At 33.0% G+C, this 25,274-nt stretch overlaps 2 protein-coding genes and 1 long non-coding RNA gene across 7 annotated transcripts; 2 read left to right on the forward strand and 1 right to left on the reverse strand.

Annotated features, from left to right (window-relative positions):
- The first annotated feature begins 76 nt into the window (after window positions 1-76).
- On the forward strand, window positions 77-3,868 carry angel. Of its 5 annotated transcripts, none has more exons than XM_065349163.1 (10): window positions 77-230; window positions 872-932; window positions 1,818-1,892; window positions 1,971-2,146; window positions 2,219-2,285; window positions 2,350-2,668; window positions 2,749-3,004; window positions 3,083-3,138; window positions 3,223-3,369; window positions 3,446-3,868. In XM_065349163.1, exons 1-10 carry the CDS (start codon window positions 219-221, stop codon window positions 3,609-3,611), a joined length of 1,335 nt encoding a protein of 444 aa, XP_065205235.1. In that variant the 5' UTR covers window positions 77-218; the 3' UTR covers window positions 3,612-3,868. The 5 variants fall into 5 exon arrangements, with proteins under 5 accessions (XP_065205235.1, XP_065205234.1, XP_065205236.1 ...); XM_065349162.1 differs by having other exon boundaries at window positions 120-230; window positions 872-1,675; XM_065349164.1 differs by lacking the exons at window positions 77-230; window positions 872-932 and adding an exon at window positions 707-848 and having other exon boundaries at window positions 1,709-1,892.
- Window positions 3,869-8,209: 4,341 nt separating this feature from the next.
- On the forward strand, window positions 8,210-13,921 carry LOC135835079 (structural maintenance of chromosomes protein 6-like). The gene is made up of 20 exons (XM_065349154.1): window positions 8,210-8,453; window positions 8,557-8,749; window positions 8,855-9,016; window positions 9,100-9,344; window positions 9,415-9,534; window positions 9,613-9,743; window positions 9,833-10,033; window positions 10,133-10,329; window positions 10,408-10,548; window positions 10,623-10,792; window positions 10,879-10,929; window positions 11,036-11,343; window positions 11,417-11,690; window positions 11,819-11,929; window positions 12,273-12,472; window positions 12,547-12,715; window positions 12,788-12,901; window positions 12,995-13,189; window positions 13,268-13,401; window positions 13,709-13,921. The coding sequence occupies exons 1-20, from the start codon at window positions 8,280-8,282 to the stop codon at window positions 13,725-13,727; spliced, it is 3,309 nt and encodes a 1,102-aa protein (XP_065205226.1). The 5' UTR covers window positions 8,210-8,279; the 3' UTR covers window positions 13,728-13,921.
- Window positions 13,922-20,658: 6,737 nt separating this feature from the next.
- Window positions 20,659-22,870, reverse strand: LOC135835080 (uncharacterized). Its single transcript, XR_010556814.1, has 3 exons — window positions 22,529-22,870; window positions 22,302-22,452; window positions 20,659-21,772 (listed from the first exon to the last, which is right to left on the reverse strand). It is a non-coding gene; the product is annotated as an uncharacterized LOC135835080 (long non-coding RNA).
- Between the last annotated feature and the right edge of the window lie 2,404 nt (window positions 22,871-25,274).

Here is a 25,274-nt window from a genome sequence, read left to right on the forward strand (position 1 = left end):
ACTTGAAAATGCGACTCTTCGTCGAAACTTTTGAAACCACAGAAAAAAAATTATCGATAGTTCCGTAGGGGTTCGGTTCTGTTTCCGTTACGTTATCAAGTTTTTATTTTGATAACAAAATTTTGGAAAAGTGATAAAAAATTTTTGAAGTTCAAAAAATCAAAAATGTTTAAAAATTTCAAATTTTACTCGTAATTTACAGTTCTACTAATTTTTTTATGATTGCCACCGTAAGTATGCATAATTATAATGATGTCCAATATCCTCTGCAAGTTGGTCAACTTATTACTTCATTTCATTTTACATCATCTTCACTTTACTACTGAGGGTACTTTCTAATTTTTTTAAAAACTGAAGACTCAATACCATCATGGCCTTTTCACCTAACTAGAATTAAATGATGTTAACTTACTGATCATCACGATGAAATCATGTTCCATCTATCGTTATGTAAATCTATATAATCAGACGATTTTTAAATGAAATGAAGCTTCCAAATCATCATTAGATTACGAGGTTCATAACCTCCTCAATGATATTATTACACAAAATATTCGATAAAAATAGAAAAATTTACTCGACCTCCTTTTGATCTCGTAATATTAGCTCCACAGGAATCGACAAATCAAGAAAAAAAATAACGATGTTCAGATAATGTGATTTTAATTACTGATAAAGCTTACAGATCGAATGATTCCATTCCACATTTCATTCCATCATTCTTCATTAAAAAACGTATTGAAATTAAGTTTATAATGTTTGAAAGAATTTATCGAATCATTAACTCTATTACCTGTTAGTTTTTCGTAGTGTGATTACAGAAATATTTGTTCCCAAATTCACTTAAGGTATTTAACTTTTGTTTTTTCAGTTGACATACGTGTACTGGATCATTTTAGAATTACTGAAGTCTCTGAAACAAGAAAAAACTGGTGCGTCATGAAAATCAAAGCTTAAATTACATTTTTTGGTGTGATTTTTTTTTTTTGAATGACACTCGATCGTTACAGTGTAATGTTTCTCGTTTTTCGAATATTTAGAAACAGTGTCACAAAAAATCCATCTAATTTGCTCAGCAGTATTATTAGAACCGATCGAAATGATATTTTGAACTGTTTGAAAAATTTCAATACATTTTATGCCAACTACGCGAACTTGGCGTTATCGAAAAATCACATTAGTAGAATCGAATGTATAAAAAATACCCATTTTCTAAAATTTTTACAAAATTATTGCCGAATTAATATCACGTTTAGATATTCGGATGTTAATAACTCGACACGAGAAACCAAGATCGATGAAACTTCTGTCGTCGTCGATTCAATGGCCAAAAGTCTTTCTCGTAGGCGACGAAGAAGAACGAAATTACAAGTCGAACCGATTCTAAAAAGTACCAATAAAAATCGACCATCTAAAAGGAAACGAGCCTCTAAGAAGAAACAGATGAATAATTATTGGTTTAATTATCCGGCGGGATCTTTTCGCAATTTCGTTTTTGATCCGATACAATCTGTCGAAAATCCGAATCTAAATTATCAGACGGTTTCGCATTTTCCACCGTTGAATCCTAATCTCGTGTTCAATAATATACCACCTTCGGCAGACCAATTTTCGCACCAGGAGACAAAAAGTTACAGTGAAGTTGTAAAAACTGTTACACTTCTTCAATCCGAAGGTAATAATCATTACGGTATGGTAAATTTTTCAGGAGTTTCATGGATCATTTCTTTTTGTCTAATTTTAACGAACGAATATGGTGTTGGGTAGAATATTTCAATGTTGCCAAATTGTTTACGCGTTTTGGACACTTATTGCAGGTACTGATTTAAAACAATTCTTAGCTGAGGCTCGTCAAGATGTTTATACGCCTTATGGAGAATGGATAAAAGAAGGTATTTCATTCGAAATTCATTTTAAATTCGTATAGTGTATGGAAGGCAAAGATAACTGATATTTGTATTCATTTTCAGGTGGGCGAAATGGTGAAGCTCGAGGAGATTTTATTAAAGTCCTGTCGTACAACATCCTTTCTCAGAATTTACTCGAAATGCATCCTCATTTGTACAAAAACCACGATGAAAGATACCTCGACTGGGAGTACAGAAAAGAAGCGTTATTGAAAGAGTTTCAAGAATTTGATGCTGATGTAATATTATTTTCTAATATTTGAATAATTGTTCAAATGTTCGCGTAGTTAATTTTTTTTCTCATTCTACAGGTGTTATGTTTACAAGAAGTCGAAGGCAAAGAAACCGAGTTCTTCAATACTCATCTGGAAGCCTTAGGTATTGCATCAGATCGATAAATCAACTCGATATTTCGTTAATTAACGTAACAGACTCTTTCCAGGCTACAAAGGTATTTACAAGAAGAGAACTAACGACAAAGAAGACGGCTGTGCTATTTATTACCGAGTTGAGAAATTCGATCTGAAAGAATACGCTACGGTCGAGTATTATCAGCCCGGTATCCAGTTACTGAATCGTGATAACATTGGACTAATAGCCAGATTATCTCCTAAAAATAATCCCGATCGAAATATCGTCTTCGCTAATACACATTTATTGTTCAATCCGAACAGACACGATATTAAATTGGCTCAAGTTCAAATTTTGTTAGCTGAGATTGATCGAGTAGCGTACAGATCGTCGATTAATAACACAAATCGGTAAATTATCCATTTCTTTTCGTATTACTTACTTCATCTTGATCATATGAAATAATTTCTAACTGAAAATCATGTTACAGTTACACTCCGTATCACCCAGTTATATTAGTCGGAGATTTCAATCTAAAACCGTTCACACACGTGTACAAATTTTTAGTCAGTGGTTACCTCGAAGATATCCAGTGTACTTCACGAAACCGAAGATATTCTGATTTCGCAAATCCTAATCAATTGATGCCTGTTCATTTAGGAATCACAGATGCGTGTCAGCATTACGAAGTGGTTAGAAATAGAGTTCAATCTAGAACGGAAATCAGTGATTTTAAATTTGTTCGGGTACGACGTATTTACAGTATTATTTTTTGATTCACGTTCTGATCTTAACCTTAACGACCCTTCTCTATTTCTGTGCAGTTGTTCAATTCAGACAGAAAAAGTTTATCGTTTAGTGACGAGCAATTAGGACGAAAGTAAGCGAATTCTGCAAAAATAATGGCGAAAACAATGGTTTTGAAATTTCATTTTTTTTCTCGTATTGCGATTTCCTCACACAGAGAAAGAATGAATTATAGACATTTCGGATCCGGTTGCTTGTATCATCATCTGAATCTCACGTCTGTTTACCCGCACGATCAATTTAGAGGAAATAACGCCACAACATTTCAGGACGATTGGTGTAACGTTGACTATATATTTTACGGGTTTGTTTCATTTTTTATGCCTTTTTCCTCCCATATATGGTTTTGATAAAACTGTACTACTGTTTTTACTATTCAGACCAGGAAGATCTCGAAACGGAAGCAAACACGAGGGTGAATTGAAACTAGTTTCATATCTGAGGTTACCTACTAAAGAAGAAGCCGAAGTATTAAAAGCAATACCGAACGAAGCCTGTGCTTCTGATCATCTTCCTCTACTGGCTACCTTTTTTCTTCCATCATAATATGGATAATTTACGTGTCTGTTGACTTCTAGTCTATTGTTGTTTTCATGTTAAGTTACGGTATTTTTGTATTCAACTTTTACAGCGAAATGATGATAGATTGTAGATGCCACCCGCCTTATTACGTTTTTATAAGTGTTGAAATTTCGAATTATGTTCTTTATTTTATAGTGTTTCGCTGTTTCTTTTTTTCTTTTCTAAAGGTGTTACTTTTTTTTTCATTAAGCATGATAAATATACTGTGTTCTTTTTTCTCATTGCGAAAGCTCTTTTTTTTTGAAATAATTTTAGTCGTTGCTTTCTTTATTTCGTGAATAACCGAATTTTTCCAAATAGAGTTTAATTTACCTAATTGGTGTAGGTTAACTCAATAAATTGTTGATTCATTAGTGATACAGGGTGCCCAGAAATATCGTGAACCCCTAAAAAAGTTTTCTGCTAAATGTTTCGGTTGATCACACTGAATGATAATAATGATAGCACATGAATGGTTGTTAGACTGAGGTGATAACATTTCCCCAATCATATGCATCTATTTCACGTTGCCAACCTATACAGGATGAATCCGGAGTCGTCTGGTTAAATTCAAAATTCAAATGTAGTACTCGAGGAGACGAACAAAAAACGTTATTATAACAAGTTGCCTATCTTGTAAAATGAAGGCGCCACGTGCTTTGCAAAACCGGAAATTTACCAATTTTGAAAAATTCATCAAAAATAAGAAAATGGTTGAATCATTCAAAATTGAAGGGGCAAACCTGATTCAAAATTTCCAAATTTCGGGTGCCCCAAATTTGAATTTTGAAATTATGCTTGCCCCTTCAATTTTGAAGATAGGCAATTGGTCATAAAACATTTTTTGTTCGTCCACTCAAGTACTATAGGTTAGGGGCATCAATAATATGATTCAAACATCTTATTTTAAAAGAATTTTTCAAAATACCTAGGTGAATTATTTCAGTTCTAAAATGGGGTAATTTCTTCAGTTTGTAGACAGTAAGAAAATGTTTGTATTATTCAAATAATGCTCTAACCTACAGTACTTGAGTGGATGAACAAAAAATGATATCATGACCAATTGCCTATCTTCAAAATTGAAGGGGCAAGCCCAATTTCAAAATTCCAATTTGGGGCACTGGAAATTTGAAAATTTTGAATCAGGTTTGCCCCTTCAATTTTGAAGATAGGCAATTGGTCATAATACCATTTTTTGTTCGTCCACTCTAGTACTATGGGTTAGGGGCATCATTTGAATGATTCAAACATTTTCTTATTTTTGATGAATTTTTCAAAATTGGTAAATTTCCGGTTATGCGGAGCACGCAGCACCTTCATTTTACAAGATAGGCAACTTATCATAATAACGTTTTTTGTTCGTCTCCTCGAGTACTATCTACATTTGAATTTAACCAGACGACTCCGGATTCATCCTTTAATTTTTAATAAAAAACTTTCTTTGAGGTTCACGAATCACGATATTTCTGGGCACCCTGTATGGATAGTAGATAGGAACGTGATAAAAACCATTTCATTATCGACATTTGATGTTCTAAAATTTCTAGTGGTTATAATGTTGATATTTGAGAAGGTTCAGAATTCAAAAGTCATCTTTTTGATCTTTCTTTTTCGGAACTGAAGTAGAAAATGAAAAAAAAATAGCACAGTCATTTTTGCAAAATTTTTAGAAAAAGACAAAGCTAGATCGAAAGAGCATGCAAAAATTCATCAGCAGCCAAAATTTCAAGTGCAAAAGTGTATTTTTCTATTTTTAGTAAATTTTTGAAAATCAAAATGCCGAACATGAGAAAAAAATCAAAATTTTACCAAATTGATTTAGAAGGGTGAAATTTGGAATATATCCTATTTTCGACCGGCCAAATCAATTAGAAACTATTTCAAACCATTTTAAGCAGTTCTGGAGCCTCCAGCAGATTTTTGAAACTTGAAATTCTCACAAAATTTCATCAAAAGCAGTCGGAAAGCTAAAATTCATTCTGTAAAATAATTTCAATACGCTAGGGAGTCAACTGCAAGTAGATTTCAAGTCGTTTTGGAGCCTCCAGAGACTTTTTGGAAAATACTGGAGCCTCCAGCAGATATTTCAATGCTCGAAATTTCCATAAAAATTTACCAAACAGAGTTGGAAATCCAAAATTTACTCTGTACTTCAATTTCAATGCGCTATCAAGTCGACTGCAGGTTGGTTCAAGTCATTTTGGAGCCTCCAGAAACTTTTTGAAAATTCCTAGAGCCTCCAACAGATTTTAGAATTTTAAAATTTCATACAAAACAGTTGAAAAGCTTAAATTTACTCTGTAATCTAATTTCAATATGCTATGAAGTCGACTACTCGTAGATTTCAAGTCGTTTTGGAGCATCCAGCGACTTTTTGGAAATTACAGGAGCCTCCAGCAGATTTTTCAATGCTCAAAATTTCAATAAAATTTTACCAAACAGAGACACACCATTTTTGACATTACTCTGAGGTGGATCGCAGCCAGTTTCAATCCGTTTTGGAGCCTCCAGCAGATTTTTAGAAACTTCTGTTTTTCAAAAAATGCCACAAAATCTACCCGAATCAACTTTTGGCTTTTCAACTCCATTTGATGAAATTTTGTAGAAATTGCAAGTTTCAAAAATTTACTGCAGGCTCCAGTAATTTCCAAAAACTCGCTGAAGGCTACAAAACGGCTTGAAATCTACTTACAGTCGATTTCATAGCGTATTAAAATTAGTTTACACTTTACAGAATGAATTTCCGCTTTCCAACTTCATTTGATGAAATTTGGTGAGAATTGCAAGTTTCAAAAATGTGCTGGAGGCTCCAGAACTGCTCAAAACGGGTTGAAATCGTTTCCAATCGATTTGTCAGGTCGAAAATAGAGTATATCCAAAAATTTCAGCTTTATAGCTCAATTTGGTAAAATTTTGATTTTTTTTCTCATTTTTGGCCTGAATTTGATTTTCAAAAATTTACCAAAAATTGAAAAATATATTTCAACTGAATTGGTCATGTTTATAGGAAATTTGGCGTAGAATAATTTTAGTTCAATCACTTTTTCCCCTCCGACCATTCATTTCGGCGATATAGCCGAAAAATCGTAGATTGACAAAGGTGAATGACCTCTTGCGGGGGTTGCAGAAAAGTTCGGTGTGCAACTTTGGTCAAAATATTTTCGAGTCTACTGCGAATCGAATTCACACGTTTTAAATTGTCGATTTTCATTTTTTAAAACAATTTTCATAAAATTGACAACTTAACCCCCCCCCCCTTATTAAGGGTGAAATTGCCATTTTGAGAAAAGCTGAACTGGTCATGCTGATAGGAAATTTTGCGTAGAACAATTTTTGTTCGAACGTATTTCCTCTTGGACCCTTCATTTCGGCGATACAGCCGAAAAACCTGTATCGACAAAGGTTAATGACCTCTTGCGGGGGTAGCGGTCAAGTTGCGGGGTGCAACTTTTGATGGGTTGTTTTAGAGACCAATCTGAACAAATAATGTGAAATTCAGCTTTCCCCCATCCCCCAATTTTTCCGAGGTTTGACTAAAAATTTTGCTAAAATGACTGGACTACTCCTACGGCGAACTGGTTATGCAAATCTATTAACATGTTTCTTACGCGCGGCGGCGTACATTGATAAAGGCTGCAGGAAGGAGGAGAGGAGGTTGCACGATGGTTAGTCATCCCGCCAGTCACTGCGTGGGTGTCGTTTTGGCTCTATGAAAGGCTACTTTCAGACTTTCACCATCAGAAAAATGGCTCGGCCTAACTAGTTACATAAACATAACACGAGGTGACAAAAATGATAAGAGAAATGGAGGGAAGGATTTTTTCATTCTTGTTCCTGTTCTTTACATTCGTTTCGAAGTGTATTTTTCAATAGTATAAGTAAATTTTTAGTGTAGATTGTTTCAGTTCGTAGTCTCCTGTTTTGTTTTAACCAGGGATGGAAGAGCCATGAATTCAGGGCTCCCGCTCTTGGCTCTGGCTCAGCTCCCCACAAGTTTTGGCTCTGGCTCGCTCTTGGCTCTTGGCCCTTTTTCTTTACATGTGCTCTTTGGCTCCTTGCTCGCTCCTCAATTCCTTCTGGCTCCGCTCTTTGACTCTCAGCTCCCTCTTCAAATTTCTCGGCTCCCACTCCAGCTCCAGCTCTGGCTCTTGGCTCTTTAAATTAGAATATAAAATTTGTGAAAAATGATGAAAAAAATGAAAATATACTGCATTTATTTTCATTTTATTTCTCAATGAGAAAACAAACGTAGAAATTCTTCATTTTCTTCACAAATGTGAGTTGAAAGTTGAATTTTTGATGAAATTTTGCGCATTTTTTTACTTTTTTTTCTACTTTTTGGGAGCCAAAGAGCCTGAAAAATTTTGTGGGCTCCCACTCGGCTCTGGCTCTTTCCAGGTTAAAGACTCCTTATGATGATGGCTCTCTTGAGTAAAATAAGGAGCTCTTTTGCAAGAGAGCTCTTGATGTTTTTCTGCACTTTCATTTATTTGGCTCCTGGCTCTGGCTCTAGCTCCTCAAAAAATCCGGCTCTTTCAGACTCTGGCTCTGGCTCGCTCCCGGCTCTTCCATCCCTGGTTTTAACAAACTGAAACGTGCCTTATCTTGTGCATCGATTCGATTCCAGTATAAGTATTAGTATTTATTGATAAGATGTTTGATCAAGAAAATGAAACACGATCTCCTCAGCGTAAGAAAGTTAGACTGCAGAGGACGAAAGGTCGTGTACCATTTCAAATTTTAACCGATGGTCAACGAAACACATTTACCTCACCAGTACTGCAACCCATAGTAAAAAAATCCATCATCAACGATATTTCCTCAAATGTAACGAAATCATACTTTTATTATTTTCAATTAAAACTTAGATACTTTACCACGTTAGCCCTACCTTACTAATTACTTCATGCATTTACCTACTTAATTTCAGAGTATTGGCGGTATTGTCAAGAAGGTGCAACTTAATAACTTCATGTGTCATGGTAACTTCGAAATCGAATTAAATCCTAGAATAAATTTCATCTCCGGGACAAATGGTAGTGGTAAAAGTGCCATACAGACCGCTATAGCTGTAGGACTTGGTGGAGCTGCTTCGAAGACCAATCGTTGCTCCTCAGTCAATGGTTCGTAATTCAAACCATGTACTGTACCATAGACCTACAAATAATTGAACAAATATTGAATACTTATGAGTTAGATACCTACATTAAATTATGTCTTCATCATAGGTTTGATTAAACACGGATGCAATGCTGGCAGTATTACCATTACGATGACTAATACCGGTCTAAATTCATATAAACCCGAGCAATATGGTCGTGAGATTAAAATCGTCAGAAGTTTAACATCTACTTCAAATTCTTCATCGTATCGTATTTATAACCAATGGGGTATGTATTTCTATTCCTTCGCCATCTCTGCATATCTATACCTACATCAAGCTTCAGATTATAAAAACGATTCTTGATTTCAGGTAAATTAATCAGTAGCAAAAAACAAGAGCTAGATTCGATCTTGTACCAGTTCAAAATCTATCCTAATAACCCTATCAGTATTTTGAATCAAGACATGGCCAGAAACTTTCTCAGTTCGAGTAAAGCGGAGCACAAATACGATATGTTCAAGAAAGCTACTCTATTAGATGAAGCAGAAGCCATGCTTAGTAATATTACTACCCAAATCAAGGATCAGAGAGAACGAATAGATGAAAAAGAACTGGTTTGTATTTCAATAATAATTTTCAACACTAAACTAAATAATTTTTTCTACGAACGCTGAAAATTTTTAGGTCCTGAAACACCTCGATAAAGAAATTGAATCCATGAATGAAAAAATGCAAATGATTGAAAAACTTAAAGAAGCTAAAAAACGAAGAGAAAAATTAAAGGATGAATTGATGTGGGCTGAAGTGAGCGTTTACGATTAATCTTATCGAATGTGTAAAGTTATCTTGTGAATTACTGTAATAATATCCTCGTGTATCTAGGTATACGTTTTTCGTGAGGAATTGGTCAAACTAAAAGACACATGCGGTGAACACGAAGTGATTAAAAATCAATTCGAACAAAAAAGAAATGAACTACAGGACGAAATTACTCACAAAGAGAGTAAAATTAAGTGAGTGAAGTTATTTTATTCTTAATTCTATCACCTGAACAAAAATTCGTATGGAATTTCATATTTATTTACTGTTATTTTTTTTGCAGTGAAATACAACTAAATCTAACAGCGTTACAAAATGAATGTCGTAGCAGAGAAGAATCTATTCGGAATCACCGTAAAGAATACGCAGAAAAAAAAACTCAATATCTCGAAAAATGCGACGAGTATCAAAAAATATCTAATACAATTAAAAGTAAAAAAAATGATAGAGTTCACCTCCAAGCTTCTCTCGATGAAATTGAAAAGTGTGTAAAATACCTACGAACATTTATCAGTTTTTTTTTTTTTTTATTTAAAATTTAATATCATTTTTTAATTTCATTACTTAAATATTTGACTTACAGAGAGGAAATGGAGCAAAAATCTAGAAAAGAAGAAATCTATAATAAAATTGCCCATTTGCAAGAAATTTTATCAGAACGTAATTGTGAAAACAAGACGTTGCGAGAAGAAATCTGTAGATTGAACAATGTTTATGCTGAAGCTGAGGACGAGAGGAAAGAAAAAGAACGAAATATTACCGAACTGTACTATGAAATAAGTAAGCATACGAGTGAATTGAGATTAAAATAGGCTACTTCGACAATAATTTTATCAATGATTTGTCATCTTATTTCAGAAGAAAATAACGAACGAATTTCTCGAATGAAAAAATTCGATGACTTATCTCTTTATGGTTCTTGGATGCCCAATCTTATCACACGAATCGAAGAAGCTGTCAAAAGAGGAAAATTCAAGAAACCACCCAGAGGCCCTCTTGGTAAACAAATTGCTATGGTAGATTAATTGCAAGTTTCAAATCAGGTAATTGATAATTTTCACACTGAAATCTAGGTCGATATATCGAAGTGCAAGATCGTCAATGGACAAATGCAATTGAAAATCATCTCGGTCGTCCTTTGCTTACTTCATTTTTTGTGGATAATGTCGATGATCGTAAACAATTATATGAAATAATACGTCAAGTTAAACCGCCATCGTCTTTCGGCAAATCACCAATCATGGTATGAAAAATATCGTACAGTATTTTACATTTTCTTCATACCCTAATCCTATACTTATTCTCTTAAATATGTATTTTTTAAAACAGAATCGTACTCAAGAAGAATTCAAGGTACATTGCAGTCGTTTTCAAGAAGAGGTTAGTAGATAATAAAATTTCAAAACTATTCTCTTTCTCTCGTTAGTTTGTTTGTAGGCTATATAACTTTATGTATTTTTTTTTTTTTTTTTTTTTTTTTTTACAGGATCGTACTGATATCTTACCTGAATTTGAAGCAAAATACAGCAAATATATAAATCTATACAGAGCATTAAAAATTAAGGACGTTGTAGTAGCTAATTTTCTAATGGATTTCAAATCAATCCACCAAGTGCTACTTATCGCAGATAAAGCAACATGTCGTCGATCAATGGAAACTCGACAATGGTCTAGCAACGTAAAACTAGTTATCAATCAGAATGCTGACAGTTATCTCGAAGAAGGCAAATTTTATTCAAATATGTACAGAACTGAGGCCAAATTGTTACAAAGAAACGTCTCTGATCACATCAGGTAAAGTTTTGATAATGATTGAAATTGATTCTCGATGGATAAAAGGTTTTCTTTACGTTCAACTTTTCTACAGATTGTTTAAAGAGAAAACAGCCGAGAGGAAAAAACTATACAGGGAAGAAACAAACGAACATATTTTGATCAAGAAAAATTTGAGAATTACTCAAAAAGAAATAGAACGTTTGCATCACGAATCGGCCAAGTGTCACCATGAAATCTTTCAAATCGAAAGAGAGATTGACAAGTTGAAAAATACTGTTGAGGAGGAAATGCCTTGTTTGAAAACGAAACTGGAAGAATTGAATAGTTTGGAAGAAGAAATTGCTGAGTTGGAAGAACATAAAAAGGTAATTTTGTACGATGCTTTCAATGATAATTTTTAGCCGAAAATACAAGCTTTGTTTATTTTAATTTCAAATATACACCATAAAATATTTTGTTCCTTTTACATCTATTCATTTTTTTTTTTCAATAGATCGCAAGTGAAGATCAGGAAAGACTGGGAGATGAAATGAATCAAGCTAAAAGTCTTCTGAATACATCCAGTGATGAAGGTGACACAGCATTTCAATCTGCAGAGTTACATGTAAGTACCGAACTACAAATCTAATAAAAGTAGACCGTACAGTTGATTAGTGAAGCATGATTAATTAATTAAACCATTCAACAATTGAAGATATTTCGTTGAAAATAGATCAAACCACAAATTGAAAATTTACCTGTACAATGAGATAAATTAAAATGATTAATTAAAATTTTTTTGTTCAATGAAATTCATGAATTTGAAAAAAAAAGGAGATAAGCTTATGACCATCGAGTGATGAAGTTCCGAATTGTTATTTTTAAAATTAATTTTAATTGTCAAACTTGCTAGGTAGATACCTATTAAATTACATGAAATAATGCTGTTTTTTCGATTGTTGTTTCAGCTAAAATTAGAAAATTTAAAAAAAGACATCGAAAGGCTGCAGAAACGAATTGAAACCTTCGATAAAAAAATCGACGAACAAGATTCTCAAATAAATGAAATTCAAATTAGAATTGAAATAATTCGCGAGCAACTCAAAGAACAGTGTATTCAAGTTTCCAGATATTCTTTAGCAGCAGAACCGCTCGAAAATGAAAGAAGGTAAGATCTTTTTGCAGTAAAGTTTATCGAACCCTCAGTTTATTTTTTGTATGAGAAAATTTGTTTTTTTTTAGGTTGTTGCAGAACGTAAAAGATGATCTGAGCGAAATAGCAGCGTTCATCGAAGAAGTTGAAAAAACATTGGGAAAGGAGGGCCTGCGTTTCGAAAAAGAATTTCTTGAGAAAAAAATGACCCATACTAAATTTAAAATGACGTTGAGAGAATTGAAGAAATTGCACGAGGTTAATTTTTTTTCTCAACAGTTCCTTTTTAGTTGTGTACAGTTTTGACCAACTTTTCAATATTTTTTGCAGAAATATGAGTCGATGGGCTTGGATCGTGCAAAAACGATTAGTAACATGCGAGATCTATGCGCCGGTGTTGTATTTACCCAATTTGAAAAAGTTATCCGCAGTCGAAATTACCGAGTAAGTGATCTATGTAATTAATTTGTATCATTTTTTAAACATTTTTATGCTATATAATTATAAAATTGAACCATCTGACATTTTTTTTCACAGGGAAAATTATTATTCGATCATAAAAAAAGTACGCTGGATATTCTACTCGCTCCTCCAGATAGCGGAAATAACTTCATGAATACCGAATCTTTATCTGGCGGCGAAAAATCTGTTTCTACGGTAGCCTTCCTTATGGCATTATGGTCTAATATGGACTTACCATTCTATTCGATGGACGAATATGATGTTTTTATGGTGAATAATTTATTAGTAATTTCGTTGCTTTGAAAAATCGTCTCGTTTATTTAATCGTACGGTCGTTTTCTTTTTCAGGATGCCATTAATCGCCGAACTATTACAAGTTTATTAACGTCGTTTGCTACTGCACAGAAATCCAGCCAGTTTATTTTTCTCACGCCTTTGGATGTGTCATTAATTCAACCCGGACCAGATGTTGCAGTTCATAGGTATGTCAATATACGTAGTTTAAATTGTAGAATAAGATGACTGGGTCTCCAACTCAATTTTTTTCAAAGGCCCAATTTCTGTAAAAATAAAATAAAATTCGATAAACGAGGTAGAAGGCTGAGATTCAGTTTATGCCCTATTTTGATCTCCTGCATTGATTGCTGGCAATTGTCAAACTAAAGGCTTAATAATGTGTTTTAAAGATACTTTTTCATTTTTTTTTTTTTTTTTTTTAAAATTAAGTTTGGAAAATTTGTTGATAGATAAGTAGTTAATGTATGTAATGGGTCATCTTGTTTGTTTCAGGATCAAGAAAATATTGTGATTCACTCAATGAAATTTTTGTATATTTTTTAAAAATCTGTGATAAATAATGTTTCATTATTTCCCAACCATCGCGTAATGTTCCTGTTATGAAAGTAGAAAATAATTTATTTATTTTAATAATTTTATTTATAAGTGTTTCATTATGATTCCAACCTACTGATAGAATTAATTACAGTATTTTATTTTGCAAAATTGGCTCAAGTTTTTGTTTACAAAACTGAAGTGTTTTTTGTGATCTACAATATTTTGGTTCATGAACATGTTTAGTTGCGAAAAGGAAAAAAAGAAATTCTGAAATTCCCCATTCGCCAAGTCGCAAATCTGAATTCAAAATTTGCCTTTTCAGAACTCCTTTTTTTTCAAACTGTCGAAAAGTCCTGATTTTTTCTGAAATAGGTAATTGTCTAGATTTTAATTTGGAATTTTTTGTTTCAAAGTCATTTTTTTTTCATTAAATTTAATAATTGAAATTTCCTGTTTTTTTTTGTTTTTTGGTAATTTTTTCTATGTACCTACATTGTTTTCCAACTTTTTTGATACCTATCTAACTTTTTTGAATTTCTTTTTGGTTTAAATAGGCACCTACCTACTTGAGATAAGCTCATTATGGTTTGAAAAAAATTGAGTTGGTGCGATGCCTGCCAGAGCGATTTGAAATTTCACGAAGAAAATTAACTTTAGCCCCTAACATTTTTTTTGGTCGAATCACTTTGCAAGTTGACGGTAAGTTACCTATATACATTTATAGATAACACAATATTCTACTGCCAATCAGAGCACGAAAAAGCATTCTAAAGTTCGCAACAATACAGCGATGAGTTGTTTCGTGCCAAAGATTTCACACGAAAGTAAGTAAAAATCTATCGATGCAATTTTAATGCAGTGCTTATTGGTCGCAGGTCGTCACTTAATCGATGGGGGTAGGTATTGTGGTACCTAACCGAAAAGAAAATAAAAGAAAAAAAAGAACACCGTGTTTTAAATTCGTGACATTTATTACATCTAAAAGTGTACACGATATCGTGACCAAAAGCAAAGAGGTTTAAGACGACGAAGTTCGATTAAACCTTCTGCTAATTTGCAACGGTCGACGGTGCTATAATTTGTTTTAAGCATGTATGCAAAGTATTTTTTTTTCATACCTTTGAATCCGAAACGCCCACAATATAAATAATTTATTATAATTATACCGAGGAGGGTAACTTTATAACCTAGTTTATTCAATGGTTACAATTAAAATAATCGATGCCCGGCGTCATGTTAATAAAGGCATTTTTAATTGTAAGTGTATACTGGCAGTATACGTAAGAATCGAGATGAAAATTTTAATTTCTCTCTTTTTTTCTTTTTTTAATAATGTCAAAACGATGCGCTATAATTAGAAGAATGGAAAGAATCTCGAATTAAAAATATTTAACGAGTATTTTATGGAAAAATTTTCCATTCTTACGTTAGCGTTAGACGAAAGAAAATTTGAACAAAATGAGACACACTTTGGGTATATCTGGATCACTTTAGACTCGCTACTCGGCAATAAAACGCCAACCAATTCGCACCACCGACAACCAACTTCCGCAAAAATTAATATTTCATCTTTCAACTTTTGCTGCGTTGCGTATATTGTTCAAGGTTGCTCGTAAATTTACCACAGATAACATTTTTTTTCTTTTACAAATTTTGTCTTTGTAAATGGCCTCGACCGCCCGGTTTATAAATTATACTTTAATATCTTTTCGCCTTCTCTAGTGAAATTTACCGCAAATTTTATCTTTAGCTGGGTTCTGTTTTATAATGAATGAGAACGTTGACGTTAGCTATTTTTGTACAGTGGTGCGATGATTTGAAATAAGATTTGGATTTCATTTTGTATGCATATCTGGAATGACGTGTGTTATAGATAGGTCATTGATTGGATAATTATGTCAATCATTATTGCTGATGAAGTTGTCATTCTAAAAAACTTTTTCAATTACTGTTGACATTGATTTTGATAATTATTTCAAAAAGATATAACTTACTTCAAATTAAAAAAAAAAAAAAAATGATAATAATTTTTCAAATTAATTCAAAAATTGCAAAGAAATTAATTTAATGATTCCAAAATCAATAATTCGTCAAGTTTAAAAATTATCTTAACAACAATAACAACTAAAAAAAAATTAATTCAATATTTCCAAAAAAAAAATCACTACAAAATATTCAAAACATTGAAAACGCCAAATTCGCAACAAAAAATTCAGTGTTTTCAAAAATAAAAGAACCAAACAAATTGAATGCAAAATGAAGATTTTACCAAAAATGGATTAAAGATGAATTTTTGAAAAAGTGGGTAATGTGCTCGACAAATATTCTTTTTGAAACTTATTATACATACTTGCGTATTATTCAAAAAAAATAATTATCAATAATAGAGCAGGAAAATAACGTAAAAAAACGAGGGGCAAAAGGAAAAAATTGGCACATAAATTGTTTCTTCGATAATGTGTTCAGATGAACCCCCTGAACTACCAAAAAAAAACCACACCTTCTACCCCTGGAGCTAACATTTTAAGGGGGCTAAAACCGGTTCCGATTCAGGTTTTTTTGCAATTTACTCCGAAAATATTAGGTTTACGATAAAAAGTACCATGACAAAAAATTTTCCCCTTCAAATTCTCGACAATTTGACACTACGCTCGATACCCATCCCTCAAAAGGGGTGTCTGAAAAAAGGGGTGGAAAGAGTAGGAGTTTCAAAAATGGTCAGTTCAATAAATTGATCAAAGTTACCACTTTATATCATTCGTTTTCGCTCAATTTTTTTTTACAAAGTCTACTCACTCAACTATTAATTACACTGTTATCTTTAGAATATAAATGACCGCCAATATGATATGGATAGAAAAGACTATTATAAAGGTCAATCCTATCTGACTGCTATACTGGTGGAAATCACACACATACGATATTAGCCCTGAGAGTATGAATGTGAATCATATAGTGAGTCTAAAGTACACAGAAATACACAATAAACGAACATATAACATTTTACTGTGTACAAACTTTATTCAAATGAAACCTTTCTCGTCCTATTTACATTTTATCTTAACATATCAAATATATGTTACGAATATTATAAATATGGTTTGGTTACACTGATATAACTAACACCAATATGAAATACTAATATTAATTATAGAGGATCATGGCAAAGACACATGGCATTGAAACCAGGAGTATACCTATTTTTGCTAGGCATGCTCCAGAAGAGAGGATGGAGGTAAATTACATTAGTAAATTACATGCCGAAGAATGTAATCTACAACATAGGTCTTCATCAATTAATTAAGGTGTAGGTAATTCTAATTAACTTAGTGGAGGCACCACCATGTAAGTCTGTACTTACTGAATGCTGACCGTCTCACCATGTCTTCCCTAAACGCCGACCCCAATAATAGTGGCGATACCATGGCTGCTGAATAAAACGAGGCTACCGATCATTGCGGCTATAAAACTGAATTGACAAACAAACCGGAGTATGATACGCACGATGCGGATCATCATACCATTTATATAGCGAAAAACGGAATTGAAGGGTGACTTTCCAAAACGCACTAAGTCCATTTTTGACAAAAATGAGTTAGGTGCGCCATCTGGTAGTAAAACATGTGACCTATCACTCCAAGTGATAAAAATTGCGAAAAGCTGCCGTTTCATGCCTACTTTGAAAGCCTAAAAGTGCCGGTAAAAAAAATGATTTTCCAAAACGCACTAAATCCACAAAACAGATCTGTTTTGTGGATTTAGTGCGTTTTGGAAAATCATGGATTTAGTGCATTTTGGAAAATCATGGATTTAGTGCATTTTGGAAAACCAATCAAGTTCAAAAAGTTACAAAATGTCTTTAACAAATTTCATAAATTTCATTTAATGAAATTTGTTAAAGACATTTTGTAACTTTTTGAACTTGATTGGTTTTCCAAAATGCACTAAATCCATGATTTTCCAAAATGCACTAAATCCATGATTTTCCAAAACGCACTAAATCCAGTGTTCAACATTTCACAGCTCCGTACGTCAAAAATATGGTTAGGTAACTCCGGATTTTTAAAGAGACCGATGCCTAAACACCTCGAATAGGGAACTTTATCATCATTGGTGATGGAGAATTCACAGTACTTCGCATCCGCATTTTTTTACGATTTCTGAAAAAACCGGTTTTTGGACTTAGTGCGTTTTGGAAAGTCACCCTTCAATTGATTAACCCAAAGCGCGATTGGGGTACCTACATCAATAAATACACATTCGCTCACTACATCTAATTGACGAGACTCCTGCTACGGCCACTAACACGAATCAAGTGAAGCTGGGATCTCGAGGATGTTGGCGCGTAGCCATGATCCTCCAGCAACCTTCAAGAGTGACTTTCTCCTACTCCAACTCTCTAACAGACTAATTTATCACGTTACTGCGCACCCTTACGTCATGTACTATATTAACATCACGATGTAAGGGATCACTATTGGAATGACCACCTTAATGGAGAAGGCATATTGCACCATATCAACACCACCATTGATTGGTCTTCAATTCTCCTCGGGGGTTAGTGGGGGGGGGAGCTTGATTTTTCAAGTAACACACAACTGAATAACTGAATCATATATTTGAAATCAAATCTGGACATGCAATACATCGAATAGTATGTTTTCGAGGTCTCTGAATACGAATATAACAACTTATTTTTTGGGTCCAGTTCCTCAAAGCTCCTCTATGCCCCAAAAAGGCGGTTAAAATTTTGAAAAATCGTGAAAACTCGAGTGATATATCGAATGGTACATATGTTTCCGAGGTCGCTGAATACGAATATGAACTTTATTTTTTGGGTCCCATTCCCAATGTCCTTCTGTGCCCCAACAAGGGGGCTAAAATTTCAAAAAATCATCAAAAAGTCAAGTGATATATCGAATTGTATGTTTTCGAGGTCGCTGAGTACGAGTATGAACTTACTTTTTGGGTCCCACTGCCTAATGTCTCTATGTGCCCCCAAAAAAGGGCCAAATTTCGAAAAATCATGAAAAGTCGAGTGATATATCGAATGGTATGTTTTCGAAGTCGCTGAATACGAATATGAACATATTTTCTGCGTACAGTTCTTCGAAACCCATTTACGCCCTTCTAAATAGGATAAAATTTTGAAAAGTCGCTGAAGATCGTGTGATACGAGTATATCGAATAGTATCTTATGTTTTCAAGATTGCTGAACACAAATTATTAGAATCCAAAAAGTACAATGGTTCTCTGTCCCAAAAAAGTTGACGACAAAACATGGTGTGATCTTTTTCTTTAAAGATTCTCACCATTATTTTAGAAATAATTCTGAAAATCCATCTCAAAAACACTGATTGGAGTAACTTTCGGAGGGTGGAGGGTAGAGGTAGAGGTATTATCGGGATCGCTATTCAAAAAGTTTGTACGCTCATTTTGCAAAGAAAACATTTCACATCTCAAGATTTTTATTAAACGCTCAATCATCTACTAGTTTTTGATTACTTTTTAATAAAAAAGAAAATGGAACTAGGACTTTTACAGTTTTGTCGAATTTCGTCGAAATAAAATGTATGACCATCCAACTAATTTCTGTTTGTAAATTTCGCTTAGGTATGTGCCACTCGAATTATTAATTATGGGAAATTTAAATGGAATTAATTATCTATAATGTTTTTTTTTTTTTGTTGGAAAAACTCATAAATTGATAACATATTTCAAAATAGAATCCCGAAAACATACCATTCGATATATCACTCGACTTTTTGATGATTTTTTGACATTTTAGCCCCCCTTTTTGGGGCACCGAAGGACATTGGGGGGTGGGACCCAACAAATAAGTTCATATTCGTACTCAGCGATCTCGGAAACATACCATTCGATATATCACTCGATTTTTCACGATTTTTCAAAATTTTAACCGCCTTTTTGGGGCACAGAGGGGCTTTGAGGAACTGGACCCAAAAAATAAGTTGTTATTCGTATTCAGAGACCTCGAAAACATACTATTCGATGTATTGCATGTCCAGATTCGTTTTTCAAATATATGATTCAGTTGTGTGTTACTTGAAAAATTAAGCACCCCCCCCCCCACTAACCCCTAGGGGAGGATTGAAGACCAATCAATGGTGGTGTAATTAATAGTTGAGTGAGTAGACTTTGTAAAAAAAAATTGAGCGAAAACGAATGATATAAAGTGGTAACATTGATCAATGTATTGAACTGACCATTTTTGAAACACCTACTCTTTCCACCCCTTTTTTCAGACACCCCTTTTGAAGGATGGGTATCGAGCGTAGTATCAAATTCTCGAGAATTTGAAGGGGAACATTTTTTGTCATGGTACTTTTTATCGTAAACCTAATATTTTCGGAGTAAATCGCAAAAAACCTGAATCGGAATCGGTTTTAGCCCCCTAAAAAAGTTAGCTCCAGGGGTAGAAGATGCGGTTTTTTTTGGCAGTTCAGGGGGTTCATCTGAACATATTCTCGAAGAAAAAATTTGTGTGCCAATTTTTTCCTTTTTAAACCCGCTATTTGCCCGCTCTATAAATGTAATTTTTTAAAAAAAAACTGGTTTTAAAATAAAGTACCTACCTACTAAATTTAAAAATATCGATGGAAAGTTCAAAATGGGAAATTCATTAATCTTAACTTTTTTTAAAATTGAAAAACAAATCATTGATTGTTGAGATGATCAATTGATAGAATAAGCAGGAAAAATTCATCAATTATTTACTCACATTTTTAGTGAGATCATAAGTAATTTTCTCAAAAACTGCGTTTGATAACTAAAAATAAAATTGATTTACCTAATGAATTGGTTGATACACCAACTTGTGAAATAAATGGAAAACAGCATCTCATTTTAAGTACCTGCGAGTAAGTACAAAAATAACAAAAACAATAAAACAAAAAATGTAATAGTGTTGAAAAGAAACTCGAAAAGGAAATATGCATCTACCTTATTAAGTACATTTACAAAGTTGTTGTTTGAGCTGGAGTTGTTTCGGTGATTTTAGTGTTTAATTGGATTACCCCAAGCACTTGACACACTTTAAAAAACTAATCAGTTACATCAGGTCGAATATCTATACCTAATTGTTTTATGAATTCGTAGTAAACCTGTCGAATTTGGTGCACAGAAACAAGATGGAACAGGTAATTGCTGGTGAGTCATTGTTACACTGACTTTATTGTATAATGCAGATAATATACTTAGTTCAAAAGTTGTTTACTGCATTAGGAAAATTGATACCTGACCATGAACAATACCAAAAATGCGTTGGAGTATTCTACTTCGTTTAAATGGAATAGGTATTATTCCATTTAAACAAAGTAGAATACTCCAACACATTTTTTGTATCGTTCATTTGGTTCATGAAAAAAAAATTAGGGTGTCTCTAACAGGTGCCCAATTGAATGCGTGATAACGTTGAGGTACCTTAATGCCCGATCGGCCCTCGATTAAGAGCATTCTTCCTTTTATCGCCAATTCGAAAAGCGTGCAGATTCACCACCCAACCAGTAGTAGGTACCACTTTGTACACTGCTGCTTAAAATTTTCAACGACAATTGTTTCGTTTCAAGAAGATTGTAAGTCTAAAACCAGTTTTGTCAGATTTGACGCTGAAATTTCCGAAGGCGTTTTTAGTTCTTCAAGATGTCAATGTCGATAGTCAGCAGCAATTTGTAAGTATGTAGATATTAATTCACAACCAATCCAGGGTTGTAGTTCAGCACTGTTTATTGGTAGATCCCAACCTATGCTTTAGTTGTTGCATTCAATGTAAAGGTTGTATTTGTATACCTCCAAGGCACTTTTTAATTATTATTTTTTCAATGCTTTCATTCAGGGTATTCTTGATTCTTTAGATATCTTCGTAATTGTGGATCACGCCTTGTAATTGGATCTTTGTTTGAAAAATTATTCATCTCGGATTTCGGAATGTTTCTACAGTCTACACGATGCTTTAGTTTTTTTTCAAGCCAAATGCTTAATCAACTTACGATAAAATATCTGGAAACAAAGTAGGTACCTACATAAGATATTGGATCAGATAAGACTTTCAGGCTTCCAAATTACTATTTTGATTTCAATTCAAATAGCTACTTGATACCATCTCAATGTAACCAAAACTGAAATTGAAATTTTTCAGTATTTCTTTCTTTATTTTGGACATGTTTTGGCATAATGTCTTCCTCTTTTTGGACTTCTATTCTATGTTTGGTTTGTTCATTTTTCAAATTCAAACTTTAACTTCCCCTCCATCAACTCTCAATTTTTTATGATTCTTTTTCTTAGAAAGATCAAAAATATAAAATTATGTTTTCTTCGCGTATTTTTACTTTTTTTCCCATCGCAACAAACAGTGAAAATTGACTGAAATATGAAAATTCGGCTTCTACTTTTAAGTTTTAATAGCCCTGCTGAAGTATATTCCCATCATTCAACAAGTAAATAAAAAAATTTCAAAATAATTTCTTTGTTTACTCGATTATACCTACTACAAGTTCATGCTAAAAAAAATAAACAAAAATTACATTACCATCTCATTTTTCAAAGCTCCGTTTTCTTGTAAAGTACATCTATCTTTTGATCTTGTCGAATCCACGGTAGCAAGTTTACCCTTGAATTCATTTGTTTTTTCAGTACTAATTAGAAATCATATTCGCAAATTCTTGAAAACTAGCCATTTCCTAAAAATGCAAACGAATCTGTAATTAGATACTTATTGTAATAAATTCCGAATCAAGATTAATAACAATAACTTACATCGTTTTCCGCAATTTCACTAGGAACTTGTAAAAGAGGTTTTGGTGTTATGTCACCACTATAGTTATTTGATGTATGGTACATGGTATACATAACAAGATATGGGTATAACAAAAAATTTTAAAATTTCAAACATTTTGAATTTGAATGTGCTTTTAAAGATTCAAAAAAGCCCGAACACTGACTGAGAAAAATTACTGTAAAATTTAGTAAAGTTGCTCTCTGGTCACCCTTTTTGTAAAATTGTCTACAAAAAAAATGACCAGGGGTCAACTTCACAAAATTTTATAGTAATTTTTACTGAACAGTTCTCTCAATGCGCCTAATAATTGTGTGAGCCTCACTATAGTTCGGCACAAGTAATATCAATATTAAATGTTGAGAAATATTCAATCAGTAGAGATAAAATTCATTAATCAAATAACTTTCCTTCAAGTTATGTTTTTAATTAACATTTTTTTCGTCTCAAATATTTTTTATAATAATTAATTATCTAGTTAAACTGATAGGGTACGGTATGTACTCGTACATGCTAATCAATTAACATGATAAGTTCACATCATTCTCGTAATCGAAAATGGATACTTTTTCTGAAGTTGATATAGATCATTAACACACAGGATTTTAATACCATACTACATACTTCTGTTTCCATATGTAGGTAATTTTAGCAATGTTTTTGAATAAGGAATTTGACTATTTAATTTCCTTACTAGGTTTATAAAAATGATTTAAAAACTTCTAGTTTGAATTTGACGTAAATATCTAGCTTTATTTATGTAGAATTTTCATACTTTTGAATTTTCAAAAATGAAAGAACGTCCATATTTTTCTTCTAAGTAGAATTCAAATTCCTGGCAATTAAACAGACCAGTATAGAAAAATGTAAAAAAAAAAAAAAAAATAACGCAATACCTAAGGTATTTAAACTGTCAGCATTTTTAGATAGGTAGGTATCTATTACAATCGACATAAATTCTTGTTCATAAAATGTGATACCTATTAAAGGCTGCGTTGAACTCGTACCTACTTGGATTCTGGTATTAGTTCATACTCAGGTCGACTCAGCTCAACAGGTATAAATTTTGTATTCAATCACATTCGGGGGGGGGGGGGGGTGAAGATTTGATTTTGTGTGGGCCAAATTCCACTGCCAACGCTCAAAACATGAAAATAAAACTCATAATTTTTTTTTCAATTTCTAAAAGAAGGGTTATTAGTCTGGCAGTTCTCACTTCTTAATATACGTACATTATTGTACCTACCTTACTACACAACATTTTAAGATTTGAAAAAATTGACAAAAACATGATTATTAAAATTTGTTGGACACCATAATTTTTGTCATGATATTATTTTGCTCTCATGAATAGTTGAAAATTGTTGAAGATTTTGATACTAGTGATTTTTTTAAACAAACCTTCCAGTTCCATACTTCTATTGTTCAGTTGAGTAATTTTTTTTTCAATTGTGCTATTGTATTCGTTGTTCTCATGAATAGGGGGGGGGGGTGAACAATTTTTTTTAGTGTAGGTAGCCAAAAAAGATCCGTTTAAAATTTATTGGAATCTACTGACCTTATTTAATGAAACTTTATTTTGTTCAATGTTACTTTGTGATTTGTTTTTTACTTGTTATGTTATCTATGCCTACTTGATTCATTTATTGGTTTATTTATTCGCCTACTTGTTTAGGTTGCTGCCTGATAATCTATTCTGTAATTTATACATACATACATCTGAGTCACCATATTCGTAAAAAAAAAATAATGTAAATGTATTGTGGATACCAAAAAGCCTAGATGCTAAAGTGTCCTTAAATAAATAATTTCATTCATTCATAGATACCCACTTTATTGTTCTAAACTCAATTTTGCATAATTATTTTTGAATAATAAGCAGAGGTGCCACTGATATTATTCCCTATTGACAAGAATTACACATTTTAGTCTCACTTTTCAGCTATTTCACCCACGTTTTTTCAAATCCGCTCCCTTTTTTCAAATCCACTGTTACGCTGTTCTACCTGAAACTGGTTTTGTTGTAGTAGACCACATTTTTTTACTGCATCCGCACTGCGTTTATGCCATCTCACACTCCAGGGGGTCTTTCAAAATACAAATGTGTAAACACACCAAAAAATGCAGTCTCATTTTTACGAGGTCTGACCCTGTATTTCTTGTCAATAGGGTTGATTGTTACAAAATAATTGATTAATTTTTTCAGTTAGGCTAACTATTGTGATATCACAATATGAACAAGTTGTGATATTTTCTGCAAGGATTGCTATTGTGCAATAAGAAATTCATGCATAAAAACTGGAGGGAGGTTGTTGAGTTTTGGAAGTATGGAAATAAGCTCCACCCAAAGTTTTGATTTGATTTGAGCAGCGTCCAATTTTCCTCATTCACATGAGCGATTCTTGTGGAGAAGATTGCAAGTTGTTACTTATGTATGTACCATTGTGATACCTATTGATATCACATCACAATAATCATGATAGCTCATTTATTCAATCAATCAATTCAATTATCGTGATATTTAATACCTAAAGTACCTGCGGGTATTACCACCAGGGTGGATAACAATGCCAGTCACCAAAAAATTGTGTTAGGACATGAGATATTAATCAAGCAGCACTGGTTACTTGTTACTAATGATGAAAATTGTAGCCTGGCCAAATTGCATCACAATATGTTCGTTTATACTTACAGGGTGTGCAAAAAAAAGAGAATTCCATCTCAATG

Source organism: Planococcus citri, chromosome 2 (genome assembly GCF_950023065.1).
Source record: "Planococcus citri chromosome 2, ihPlaCitr1.1, whole genome shotgun sequence".
NCBI classification, from domain to species: Eukaryota; Metazoa; Arthropoda; class Insecta; order Hemiptera; family Pseudococcidae; genus Planococcus; species Planococcus citri.